General features: G+C 41.6%; 1 protein-coding gene across 4 annotated transcripts in view; it reads right to left on the reverse strand.

The window, feature by feature from the left end:
- The window catches only part of DENND1A (DENN domain containing 1A), a 344,343-nt gene extending 342,745 nt beyond the window's left edge, over positions 1-1,598 (reverse strand). For 2 of the 4 annotated variants that reach the window (XM_019510878.1, XM_019510876.1), the window contains exon 1: positions 1,464-1,598. In XM_019510878.1, coding sequence (XP_019366423.1) covers positions 1,464-1,480 — 17 coding nt within the window. In that variant the 5' untranslated portion in view covers positions 1,481-1,598. The remainder of the gene's footprint in view (positions 1-1,463) is intronic. The other 2 variants (XM_019510880.1, XM_019510879.1) reach the window with 1 other exon arrangement.
- Positions 1,599-14,060: the final 12,462 nt, after the last annotated feature.

Below are 14,060 nucleotides of genomic sequence, written 5' to 3' on the forward strand. Positions count from 1 at the left end.
GCTGCTGTAATGAGGATGTTCAACAGAAAAATCTTTGGGCGACTTACAGAGCAGCTGCAAAGCAGGCAGCCCTGCCATGGAGTCTCTCACTGGGGGGAGACTCCCTCTTTCTGTACTCATTTTAAGGCAGGTTTTAAAGTTCAATCTTATTGCAGGCACACAACAATTGTATTTACAAATACACTAAGAAATGTATCAATTACTCCCCCAAAAGCCAAACCACTAACCTAGCAGCAAACAATATTAACTGGGTTCCCCGTACAATTCTTAGAAGAGGCCCACATAACCACTACTTAACTCTGCAAAATCACTAGTGTTTCCTTCTGAGGGAGTGGGAAAAGAAGGCCTTGCGTATATCTTTAGGGCCAATGAACTCAAGCTGTGACAAACCAAGCTCCAATAACACGGCTGTCCTAACAGAGTGCCTGTCATCAACAGGGTCTCAATTCAGGAGCCCTGGCTGACTACAACAGCATAGCCAAGATGTATGACCACTATACACTACAACCCCAATATCAAAAGCCACATGGAAAACAAACAAAACAAAAAAAAGAGAGAGAGGCTCAATACGCAAACAAAACAGACAAGCTAACACGTTCTGTGCCAACCGCAGCTGGCAAACAGACTGAAGGATTAGCCTAATACTGAATGCATTGCAGTAATTAATCCTGATGTGACAACGGCACAGGGAGTGGTTGCAAGGTCCATCTCCGCAAGCAACAGACAGAAGGCGATTCTCCTGTAGCCATTACCTGATGCTGGAGCACAACTCCAGAACTTCAGCAGCATCACGGATGGTGACCCCAACCCATGCCAACGCAGTAAGTGGGTCTGAATAAAAGGACAGAAAGCACCCACCGCCTCTCTTCGTCCAACCCAACAATGCAAGAATTGGCATGGGCTGGGTTTATCAACAATCTGTTGAGGTCCTTTCCAACCCCAGCATCTATGGGCTCATCTTGCCCCATGTCCCGTCTAAGGCCAAGGGGGGCACGAAGCCAGGGAAAGGCACCACCATAACACGCTCCACGGCACCTCTGGGGAGGCGCCGAGCATCATCAGGACGTCGCCAGGCACCCGGCTCACCGCAGTGGCGTGACACATGTGTCCAGCCTTTCCGTGAGAAGATCCTCCTGGAGAACATGGCATGCGCAAGGCCACCTGGGGGTGGACTCCGTGTAGCTAAACTCACAGCATTAAGACACAGCAAAGAGAGGAGAGCCCCCCCCCCAAAAAAACAACCCTCTTTTGCAGCCCCCAGCATTTCAGGTGCAGGCGCCCCGCGCTCCACAGCGGCCCTTGTAGGCCTTGTCCAACCCCCACGCCTCGGCCTTACTCCCCGCCCGGCTCGGCCCCACCCAGCCCCGGGGCGCCCGGAGAACAGCGCCCGCCCGTCCCTGCAGGCCCCGTGGGGGGCGTGCACGCCGGGGGGCTGCCCCGCGGCCTCTCTGCCGGCCACTCACTTGATGCGGGATCCCATGGTCTCGGGGGCGCCGCATGGGCCCGCACGAGGCGGCTACTGCACGCTCTGCTCCGCCCGCGGCCCCTCACGCCAGCCTGGCCAGCGCCATAGTCGCCTCACGCGGCGCGGGGGCTGCTGGGAGATGTAGTGTGGCCGGGGCTCGGGCCGGGGAGGGGACGGGAGGGGGGAGTGCCCCGCCTCCTGCCCCTCGCGTTGCCACGGCAACGCACGCCGTGCGCTCAACCACCGCCCAGCCTCGGGGGGCGGGACCACGGCCGCCTAGTTCCCGTCCCGGGGGCGGGGCCACGCCTCAGAGACCTGGCAGGGTGGCAGCCAGCCGAGCCCTGGCCCTCAGCAGGCAATGGCTGCCCTTCAGGGCAACTCATGCTAGGGGGTCAGGCCGCAGCCCTGCCCTCAGCTTCACAGAGGGCACGGATCAGAAGAAAACCCACCTGGGGCTTATGGCCCTGTCAGAAAGGGCCGTCACTGTGCTCCTGCACACCTGCACCCCCCTTCACACGCCCTGTGGAGTGGGGCCTGGTGCTCCTCCCTCGCTTCCAAAACTGGCACGCATCACCTCCTAAATTATGACTCCCCAACGAGGTGCTCCATGTACAGGGGCTGGCGAAGGCCGAGGAGAGGAACTGGGTGTGCCTCTTCCGCGGCGATGGAGCAGCTCCAAAAGCAATACAAGCTGGCCAGGAAGAAGTACAGGACCTGAGGACAAATAGAAAAGAGGCTCTGAAAAGGAAGCATGGGCAGAGACAAGATCCAGTGGGCTAACAATGAAAACTCAACTGGATTGTCAGGCTATAACGTACAGTATGGCCTGGCAATCAGGATCAAAGAGAAGAGCGGCAATTCAATGAATGTGTAGTCAACACGTTTTCCAGGAAATAAATTGTGCTCAAAAAAGCAGCTCCAAAAGCAATACAAGCTGGCCAGGAAGAAGTACAGGAGCTGAGGATAAATATAAAAGAGGCTCTGAAAAGTAAGATCCAGTCGGCTGACAATAAAAACCCAGCTGGATTCAAAATCAGAAGAGCTGCCGCCAGGCTATAATGTACAATACGGCCTGGCAATCGGGATCAAAGAGAAGAGCGGCAATTCGATGAATGTGGATTCAACACATTTTCCAGGACATAAGTTGTGCTAAAAAAAAACTTTTGTCCAACTTGGAACCGGTTGGAATCAAAGATGAGGTTCAGTAAGGAATTAAGGAGCTGGAAAATTGCCTAGAGAAGGATTTCCAAGGGTTACAGACCACCACAGAATCCAGTGGAGGAATCTGGCAATCCTGAGAATATGGGCAAAACAAATACTTCCAACCAATTGTCTCCCAAAAAGAACCTGATCGAAGGAACAAGGCTGTCCCAGTATAGGTCATACAAAACAAATAACACCCCCAATAATAAATAAAATAGTAATCTAAAATAGTAATCACTAAGGAAAAAAAACCTGTGAGACTTATTTGGTTCATAGCCCAGCTAAATGGTTGGAGAAAAAGAGAAGAGTATGCCTAAAATTAATCTATGCGGACCAAATTCAATAGCATTATGGCACCTAGCCCAGAAAAAAAGACCAAGTTACTGAGACCTAGTACAAACAGTTTAGAGCCTGCCATCAGCTGGAGATGCCTAGAACACAGCTACTTGCTAAGAGGAGAAGGGAACAAGTCATGCCACCTGAATTGGGAAATGACCAGATGATACTGTTGTTTGACCATACATGTTCCAGGATGTAATGGTCCAATTTATTGATGCTCAGCTAGCGGTGGTCTTGCAAACTAAAATCACCAAAAGGAAACAAAGGACACAGTGAGGTGCTGGTATTTACTGTAGCACCAAAGTTCTTCCATGCTGCAGTCCAGCAGAAATTAAAGTGGCTGCTACTCAGAAACGTGGTTACTGTCTGCTGTGAGTTGTGTAAGTACAAATCTGCATCTATAACATGGAATACAAAGGAGGATTCTAATTTGAGTAATACTGTTTTGAACGTTTCCCCTATTCTGCCCTTTAAAGTTTTATGGACATAACTATTTTCATTATTGCCCTTTTTTTTTTGCCTTTTTTAGACAAAATTATTATACTAGCAAAAGGCTTGATGTGAATACAGTTATACTAGTATAAGACTGACTTATAGAGTTGACCATCCTTCCCCATGCAAGAATGGCTATTCCACTAGAAGGTACTTTATAACAAAATAACCAGAGTCTTCCCTATGGAGGTTGCAAAGTGGTATAAAGCTGCCTGGATATGCTGAGGAATGGAAATTCCAGACTAATCATTCAATATCTAAATACCAGTAATAAAACGTACTGGGCACTGTTACACTGTTTTCAAAAGGTGAGAGAAAAGTATTAAAAACTGAGTGTGTTCCAACACAGTGACTTGGTTTAAAGTACTGATTAAAGCTTTACTCACAAACTTATTCCACATTCACAGGTAATTCAGAGAAAAATTCAATACGTGCAAACCGTTTACACTGACAATGGAACACCAACCACCATCACACCATAAATGATGCCAACATTTGAGATCTAAATAATCCACAAAAGATGACAGTGTATGTGACACAAGTGCTATAATGTCCCTGGAATGAATTCAGTATTGATACTTAGTGGGCGCTTCTGCATGAGCCACCCACTGTGCAGTTATTTAGTACTTGTATAACCAAGTACTAAATGACTGTGCAGTAACCAGTGTTGCTGCACAGTAGCATCCTGGTGCGGTTGCCTAGTGACACTCACTGCGCAGTAGCTTGTTAGTACTGTGCAGTAGCATTGCAACAGTGTGTGGCCAGCAACACTACTGCGCAGTAGTAACAAGCCACTGCACAGTAAATGTCTTGTGTAGACACACCCTCAGGCATTCAAAAAACACGAATTTGCCCCCCCCCACCTCCCACCCCACATGTGTTAGTCTTTAAAATCAAGATTTTAAAATAAAACACATGCATTTGGGATTTCTTTAATATGCTTTCTGATGTTTGAGCCTGTGGGATGCATATCAATCATTTTTCAAACATATCGCTACAGCAAGGTTTATATCATAAGCTTTCATGTGCCCAAGTGTAAGAGTAGCCACTGTGGTCCCCTGTGACAACGGCTTGACCAGTGGCATGTTGCAGAAGTTAATAAATAAAAGCAACTCTCTTCTCAGCACTCTTTGTCTCCCGTTTGTTATGTTATACCGGAAGAAAACACAGGGCAAAATCTTTGTACTATGGAGGTCAGTGGGAGTTTTTGGCATTGGCTTTAATGAAGCAGGATTTCATCCTTAAGCTTTGACAAAAATGAGGCAGAAGAAGCCCCATTAGACCATCAGTATGGAAAGAAACATACCCAAGAACTGGTGAAGATAGTTACAGCATTTCTAAAATACCATGAAAGCAAGTAATATGTTCAGAGGGGATGACATCATCATCATGGTTACATGTGTGTAGCAGGTCCATTTCAGTGGGAATATGAAATGGAAAGCAAACAGATTGACAAAATCATTAAATATATCAAGAATCCTGTGTTCCACGCAAATATGTCACCTAGTAAGGGCCTCCTTTTCTTTACAAGAATCCTGGTGGAATTAACCATTATGTCACAGACTATTACCACCGGCTAGTTTAAATGCCTGTACAATCAAGCTACATTATTTTCTCACTAGGAGGGTGGTGAAGCACTAGAACAGGCTCCCCAGAGAGTTTGTAGAATCTGCATCCCTGGAGGTGTTTAAGACCTGGCTAGACAAAGACTTGGCTGAGATGATCTAGTTGGAGATGGTCCTGCTTGGAGCAGGGGGTTGGTCTAGATGTGACCTCCTGGGGTCCCTTCCAACCCTCGTTTTCTATGTTTCTCTGTATATATGATTCTATGAATACTTAATGGTTGAACTGGTTAGAAACCTAATTATTCATGGTCTTTATGGTGTATCCAGTTAAAGCAACTATTGAACACTATATTTTCCAAGGGGAAGTTTTAACAAGCAGTGAAAGAACAAAAGGGTTAAACCTCAGGGGAATGCTATCATTCAGAATAAAATGGCCTTAGTTTTCTTGTTGGCCATGAGCTATGGCCACTTTACTTTTGAATCACAGCATCCACACAGGGATTTAATGTGTTGTAATGCATGTAAAGTGACCCCACGACTTTCCTGAGTATTTGTGACCCTAACTGATAATCAAGGCATTGATCTACCATTTGGGGATAAACAAATGATTATAGTAAATATGAAGGTAATCATACCATAATGCAAGGGTGTCCAATACAATGGCTTAACAAATTAGTCATTAATAAAAACCGGATTTAAGGAAGGACATAAAATGCAAGTGCTACCCAAAGAGAACAGTTTAGAAGGTATAAAGTCTAATCATAAGAATGCAAAGAATACAACAGTTTTGTAAAATATATTACTTTCTTTACAAAATATAAATTTAATGACCCTGTCAAAATGAAAAATCTGGTTTAGACTTACCTATGGGGTCACTACTACTATACTCTTCTTATTTTGTACATATGATGATTGATTCTAATCCCTTACATAAAATATTAATCTATCCTGAGAAGTCTCAGACATGCATAATGGAGCGGAGCCCTCTGATATTATACAAATTATACTTTTTATACTATTGTTGGATTGAGAATTTTAGAAACATGTTATTTTGAAAGAAAATCTGTTGATGTTTCTCAACCATATTTCACAAATTTATTTTAAGAAAATTAGGAAATATTTCAGTAGTACTCAAAATACAAATTGTATCATTGATCAAAATCACTAGATTAAATAGTAGCAGGGCTACATGTAGGCATATATGTTATAAAACTATTTTAATAAGACATTTATAGTAAAACACATAATTCTGAAAAAAGTGAATGTGTTTGCAGAGGCTTTGGATGTATTGTAGCTTTTCTGCACTGTGAAGATATTGTGAATTATTTGTATGGTATTAATACTGTCCATGACTATATACTGTGCATTACTTCATGCCTAGAAGTATATTAACTCTTTTAAGGTCATTTATAGGTAACCCTTATTCTTATGCCTTGTAATTTTGCCAAGGGATACATTCCACAGTATGATCTAATACTTTCAATATGATCAAAGAGTGCAGTCTATGCTAGGAACAGCTATATTGTGGAAAAGCCTAAAGCACATCACAATACACATTGCTTCTTTGTAGTGGAAGTCAGATTTTTTTCATACCAATAACACAGAATTTATTATATTGTATAGTGCATTACCCAGCTGAGGTCCCTGCAATGAACCAGCATATTTAGTGTAAATGTTATATTTTAGAAACTACATGCTTCTACTTTTTTCTAAGCTTTTTTGGAAGAAGTTTGTTTTCTGCCTGTGCAATACCTCATTGTCCCTAGAAACTGTAACTCTGTTTGAGTCAACCAAATGCAAATTAATTAATTTTCTTTAAGAAGGTACTAACAATAAAAAAGTCTTATTTTTCAAATTATATTTAATAATTGTAATTATTTAAAAAATCAAAGTTTCAGATTTTCAGGGAAGTGCCAGGAATATTTTTGGTCTCTGTAAAATAATATCTTACAATAGAAATAAGGATGGTGAAATTATCTAGTGTCCAGTTCTCATGCATAGCGTCCATCAGGACCGCTTTAATGAGTGAAAATCTGGATGATTTCTCTATACTATGTATAATTATGAGAAGCAAAAATCAATATACTATCATGTGAATGTCTCACCACAAACTGGCCGTTGGGATGGGAAATATATACTGTCCTCACTGTTATCGACTAGAGCAAAACTGTATGCCTTATTTTCCTTCTCTGTGGTAACACTGGCAAACGGACATTGTTGACAGGTCAATTGACTTGACTTTGAAGTCAAGGAAAGAAAGCACAGTGTTATAAGCTATTTATGACCATATATCTAAGAAACTTATTTTAGAGCCTGTAGTGGAAGAAAAGGGAAGGACAGATTTACTGTCATAATCTAAATGTCTAATAATCAGTGTCTAAAATGAAAAGAACAATTTGAAGTGAAGGCAGCTTCTGTTTGTAAAGACAATTCTAGCATGTAACTTGTACATAGAGTATAATAATGTTACAGAAAAGGGCCCACAGATGGAGAGGCAGCACAATACATTTGTCATGAAAAAAACAACAATTTTAAGAGCAATCTTAGGACTTTGTTTCATGCAGGCAAAGAAGAATTCTGCTGTGGGTGTAGGTAAGAGCTATGCTGATTTCTTCTCTTCACCCACTCTGTTAGCAACACTTCAGGAAGATGCTGAATTGAGCTTGTCTTTAACATCCCTGACACCGGAAGAGCATAAAAGTCCCAGTGTAGAATGACTGTTGGCATTTTGAGCTCTGTGTCATCTTGTTTTGCCTAGGAGCAAGACTAGTGCCCATCCAAAGAACTGTGAAAAACCCGTTTCATTACCTGCAATGGGGGGACACAAGACAACCTAAAAGATGAAAAAAGGGAAGTGTGGAAATGTTTTTCTCTCCATCTGCCTAATATTCACTTGTGTTCCATACTGTAGAGCATCACTTTTTTCACCTCACCTGGTTTATTTATGTAAACAAGCTGCTCATTAAGTAACACAAATTACATTTTCTCCAGTTCTGTTGACAGCATTAATGTCTGCAGCCAGCTCAGTAGTTTGGTGGTAATTGTATTGCATTTGCAGTACGGTGGAGACAGTGGAGCCCCTCAGGAAAGGGAAGGGTTTAACCACACAACTGTTACAGCAATGCCTGCTGGCATATCCATAGAGCAGCATTTGTGACTGTCTCAGACTAGATGAGCTGATTAACTGTGAATCACCCTCCCAGTAGAGATGAGCCATTTAACAGCGAACAAAAGGGAGGCAGAAGGGAACCTTCAAGCAGAAGAAAATAATCCAGGAATTAAAGGATGGGTGAAAGCTTTAGGATACTGCCCAGACTGACCTAAAGGCTCAATTCACTGCCTCCAGAGGTAAGGAGTCTATATTGTGTGCTCCAGGTTGGATTTGGGTGACTGTGGCAGAGCCTATGTGCGAATGCCTGAGGCACCCATGGCAGCAAAAATACATGAGAAAACAATTACTGCTTCTCCTCACTCAGTGACAACCCCTCTGGAGTATACTCTGATCTGAATTTCTTGGGGAAATGTCTCTACTAGGTTTCAGCCATCCTGAATGGCAGAAAATTAAATATTTACTTTTTTGGACTATTTTTTGTTCCATCTTCCATAAGCTCTTATACTTTAATGCCAAGTTGAGTTCTAGCTGAATAATATTGTTCACTTTTAAATATATTTTTCTCCAAATATTTCAGTTGACAAAGGAAGGAGCAAAAGTCCACCAGAATTTGTAAACTTACCCACAGCTTACCAGAAATGTCCATACATGTTGGAAGTACAATACTGGGCTGGATACTTGGCAAGAATCTTTTCTCTTTTTTCTCTGTTTCTTGGATGGAGTAATAAAAAATTCTGCTGTTTGGTTTAACAAAGTCTGTTTATTTGTCAACTCTAACTTATCTAAATCTCAGTGATTTCAAAACAAATTTAATCAATCATAAAACAACATTTCTTCCATATTATCTGAATTAACAGGACCTCTATTTGCACTATATTTATTCACGGTATACAGATGCACAGTATATAAACTTTCTACAGTTAGTCTCTAAGGGTAATTTATCACTTTCTCTCATACACACACATTCATGCACCCTTTTGCTGCCTAACTGGCACATGCCTTCAACATGTGATTTCAGTCAAATGCAAGTTATTGTGCCACCCTCAAACTTGGAAATTTCTAAATTATTATAGGATCTGCCTCACTACGTATGGCCCAGATCATTGTCTCATCTAATGCTATCAATTCTCTCCAGCCATAGCCAGTACTTGAAGGCATGAAAGAAGACATAATGCACCAGAATTCTTGTACATGAAGAATTGTTTTGTGGCCTTTGGTAAGATTGGCTTATATTCTGAAAAATTAGAATTGATTATTTCATGTGCCATTTCCTCAAACACGTGAAGAAAGAGTAATCTGTAATTAGGACAAGTTGTAATACTCAAGTTGTTCTTTGGGAAGCATGGGAGGAATGCAGTAGTTGAAACTAGAGGTGGGGATATAAATAAATAAATATATTTTTATGTATATATATACATACACAAACACACCATGAGACACTGGTCAGGCTGCAGCTGGCGTACTGTGTCCAGTTCTGGGCCCCGCACTTCAGGAGGGATGTGGAGAACCTGGAGAGGGTCCAGAGGAGGCCACCCGCATGATCGGGGGCAGCAGGGCAGGCCCTATGAAGAGAGGTTACAGGACCTGAACCTGTTCAGCCTTTGCAAGAGAAGGCTAAGGAGGGACCTGGTGGCCATCTATGAACTCACTAGGGGGGACCAGCAGGGTTTGGGAGAGACCTTGTTCCCCCGAGCGCCCCCCGGGGTAACAAGGAATAATGGCCACAAGTTGTTAGAGAGTAGGTTTAGACTAGACATCCGAAAGCACTACTTCACAGTCAGGGCAGCTAGGAGCTGGAGCCAACTTCCAAGGGAAGTGGTGACGGCTCCTACTTTGGGGGTCTTTAAGAGGAGGCTTGACGTCTACCTGGCTGGGGTCATTTGAACCTGGTTTTCTCTCCTGCCCAGGGCAGGGGGTTGGACTAAAAGATCTACAAGGTCCCTTCCGACCCTACTTCTATGAATCTATGAACCAGTGATCCAGACAGAGTCAAATGGAAGTTTTACAGGGCAGGAACACAGGGGAGAGCAAAGAGAGGCCAGCATGGAAGCAACAGTGTAGTTGTTTGACAACAACAGAATGAGTAGTTTCAGTCAAGTGGGGAGATACAGATCCCTGTAGTTTGGGAAGTACTTTCTCTTGAGTACAAAGATATCAAGTTGGATACACTGTGACTGAGTAAAGGATGTTATGTTGAGGCCAGAAAGTTTTGACTTTATTATTTTAGAATGTGAAATTCTGCGCAAAGAAACTTTATCAAATGCTTAAAAAAAAAAGTAATCTCAGATTCCTGCTAGAACTTCCATATTGATCCTGGTATTTTTCGATGGGGATAGCTAAGCTCCGGCTTTGATAAGGGGTAGTATTCCCCTTCCCAGCTTTGTCCTCATTCACGTTGCTTGCCCACGATATGGAATGGGAAAAGAAACTGCAAAAGTATGGGTCTGTATTCAACCACATGATGATATCACATTGAAAATAATAAATGTGTTTGAAGTAAGGACTTTGGGGCTTCAGGAGCCTGACAGGATCCAATAATGTGTATCTTCTAATATGAATAAAGGATTTAACACAAAATTGTGTTCATATGAATGCTAGAGATGGTGCCGTTTTACAATTCCTAAATTTTGCATGAAAAAGTAATAAATCTCATTACACAGTGGGTGTGTCTACACATGCCCCTGACCGTGCATTTGGTACTGCACTGTCATTTAGTACATGCTAAACTTCACAGTACCCGCCAGTCCCAGCAGCGCACGGTTATTTTTAGATCCTACATCAGCATAGCAATGAGGTACGGAGAGGTAGCTCATTGCTATGGTGACATAGCACTGGTGTCATGGTTTGTGCCCACTGATCCTATGTCACCATAGCAACAAGCTACATTGTCATAGCTTGTTGCTACATTGTCATAGCCTGCACAACGTAGCATCTTGTGTAGGTGCGCCTAAGGTAAAGTTTAAAAATACTTCTTAAGCAACCTGATCAGTTGGACAATAGATTGTTAATTGCACATAGAACTCACATCACCAGGAAACAAATATTTTGAGCACATGAAATGTAAAAATAGGGAAATCAACTCTAGTGCTCTGCTTCGAGCACCTCGATACAACCCTTTCCCCTACATTTTATCTGACCAATGCTGTTAGTTTGTTAACATGTGTTTCTCTTCTACTTATTTGACCATTTTGCCTACAGTACAATACCATACTATGCAGCATTATTTAGTATTCCAGTTTACTTGTATTTAATCACTAAGAGCCCATTTCTGCTATGAGCTAAGCAAATCCTATGAGGTTAGGAACACACACGACTCCAGCCAGCTTTTTAGTGGGGAAGTGAGACCACGGAGCACCTTGCAGAGTCAGGGGCAGAAAATGCTACCCCTCCTCTTCTACAGTAGTGTAAGGTGATACATAGAGACCTTAATGTCCACATTTTCCAAAGTGACCCCAGATTTTAAATTTCCAAATTAATACTACATCGCCTTACACAATGTTCAAAGGCCTACAGATGTTCTAACTTAATGGAGCTATACTTGTTTAGCACCTCTGAAAATCAGGCTCTACATACTTTAAGTTAGGCACCCAGAAATGAAAAGTTGCAAAATTAATATTAACTTGTGAAAATGTAAGCCTTAGCATTTAAAAGTTTTGCATTTGGTATTAATATGGCTTAAGTACAGAGACAGTCCATTAACTCAGTGAGCTCCAGGTGATACAAAACAGGTTAACAGGCTGTTGCTCTGCATAGTAATTTTGTACTTCTATAGTACAACATATGGTGTGTGTACTTTGTAATAGATCTTTAGATTTTAAAGGTTTGCTATTACTATACCTAAATAAGCTGTTTAAGCAAACACAGTGGATCACAGAAGAAACATTGTTATACTAGGAGAGGAAATCATGATAAGATACAAATGTATAATGTAGGAAAGAAGTGTGCTTTTATGGGTAAGGCACACAGGTGCTCAAACCCAAATTTCTAGAAGAGGACTTTAATTTTGGATGCCTCATTTTTTTAAGCTGTATATCTAATGGACCTGATTTTCAAAGGCACTGATCAGATCACCTACAGCTCCCTTTAACTTCAGTTGGAATTGCTGATGCTTAGCCTCTCAGAAGATCAGATCCTAAGTCACTGTAATGGAATTGGAACTTCAAAGCTGTAAAGTGCTTTACCATCTTGTCTGAAAAGCTAAGCAAAATAACATATTTTTGGAATCAAGATGTACTGCTTCATCTTAGAGACTGTCTGATATCTGCTAAATCACATGATCAAGTCCAAGATGGGCAGCCAGGATGAGTCACATTCATATTGAGGAAATCAGACTGAGCCTAATGGGACTACTTAGTCAGCAACACCAAACATAACCTTGCAATGAGAGGGGGAGGTTTTTCTGGCTTAAATAACTTGCTGTCTCAGGAAATGCCACAAGACATTTGTTTCTGGAAAAGGCTTAACATTTCCCTTGTAACAAGCACCTACAACCATCATCTTCATGCTAGGAAGTGCAAGGTGTGATGAATGTCTATTCCTGTTCCCACTGAAATCTGTGGCAAAACTCCTGTTGCTTTTAATAGGAAAAGAATCAAGCCTGGGTGTACAACAGGAAAAGAGGATTAAAGCCCCTGCTGTGAACAAAAGGAAACAGCAAATGGGAAATGAAAATTTCTTTTAGAGGACAGACCTATTTCTTCACCCACAAAACAATACTCTGATTACTAAATGCCATCTGGAGTTCATGTTGCCCACCAAAGCACTATCACCAAAAAGCTGAGGATCTGCAAATACTGGGGATTAAAAATTAAGTAAAAAATACCCATTTCATAAAAGACAACTTGCTACTGAATTACACAACACTGTTGATATTTTGTAATAGCCAAATCCTTCATCACTGCTCCCACAAAAATATGGACAGGAATGGTTCTGGAGGTGAAAACCCTGTGAGGGTTCCTTTTATAGAGTTTCCCTGGGTTCATGCTATTGAGATTATTACTATTTATTTCTATTATGGTAGTGCTTTGGCCCTCAAGGAAGGTTCAGGACCCTGTTTAGGCACAGTACAAGTAAGTGCAAAAAAGAAGATAGTCCCCATGCCAGAGAATTTGCAAGCTAGGGGACATGGGTTTGTACCTATAGAGAAGGAGCTTGCAGGGAAATTAGTTGCCTTTGAACTTTTCAACATGAGCTTTTTTCTAATTTGCATTAACTCAATCAATTTCAAACTGGCACAAATATACCTAGAAACACCTTCCAACAGGAAGCATGGTAATATCTCTGAAAGACTGAATGCTGCTGAGATTTGAAATTGGTGCCATTTATTGATTTATCTTACTGTAACTTGTTATATTTTAAATAAGTTTGGAGAGCTCCATTTTCAAAAAAGGAGTATTTATTTCTTTGAGACCTTATTTTACCCATTGAATTTACAGTGAAATAACTTAAAAGAAGCCTATTGCTATGATTTTACAGTAGGCTCCCTGGTTTACTATATATCTTTGAATCTCACTGCATGCCTAAATAATTTCATAAATCCTTTTGTACTTGTTCTAATACAAAGATCAGGATGGCCCTCTTTCAATTCACAACCATCCATACTTCCAACTTAAACATTTAGTTTATTTTTAGTTCTTCATAGATATCTACCTCATCTCTCATCTAGAAATGGGTTTATAGTTGTCATTCATAATACATTTAATTTTACGTAATCTGCCCTGCATTGTAGTGGTGAGTGTGGGAGTCTGAAGCCCAAGGTTCCTGAATACAATGTATAACTGCTGCTGATTTGTTGCAAAACCAAATCAGCTAAAAATGTCTGTATTTCAGGGTCTCCATCTGTGAAATGTCTTTTTTTTCTACATCTCAGAAGTATTATGGACCT

Source organism: Gavialis gangeticus, unplaced genomic scaffold (genome assembly GCF_001723915.1).
Source record: "Gavialis gangeticus isolate Ggan-Ray unplaced genomic scaffold, GavGan_comp1, whole genome shotgun sequence".
In the NCBI taxonomy this organism is placed as follows: Eukaryota; Metazoa; Chordata; order Crocodylia; family Gavialidae; genus Gavialis; species Gavialis gangeticus.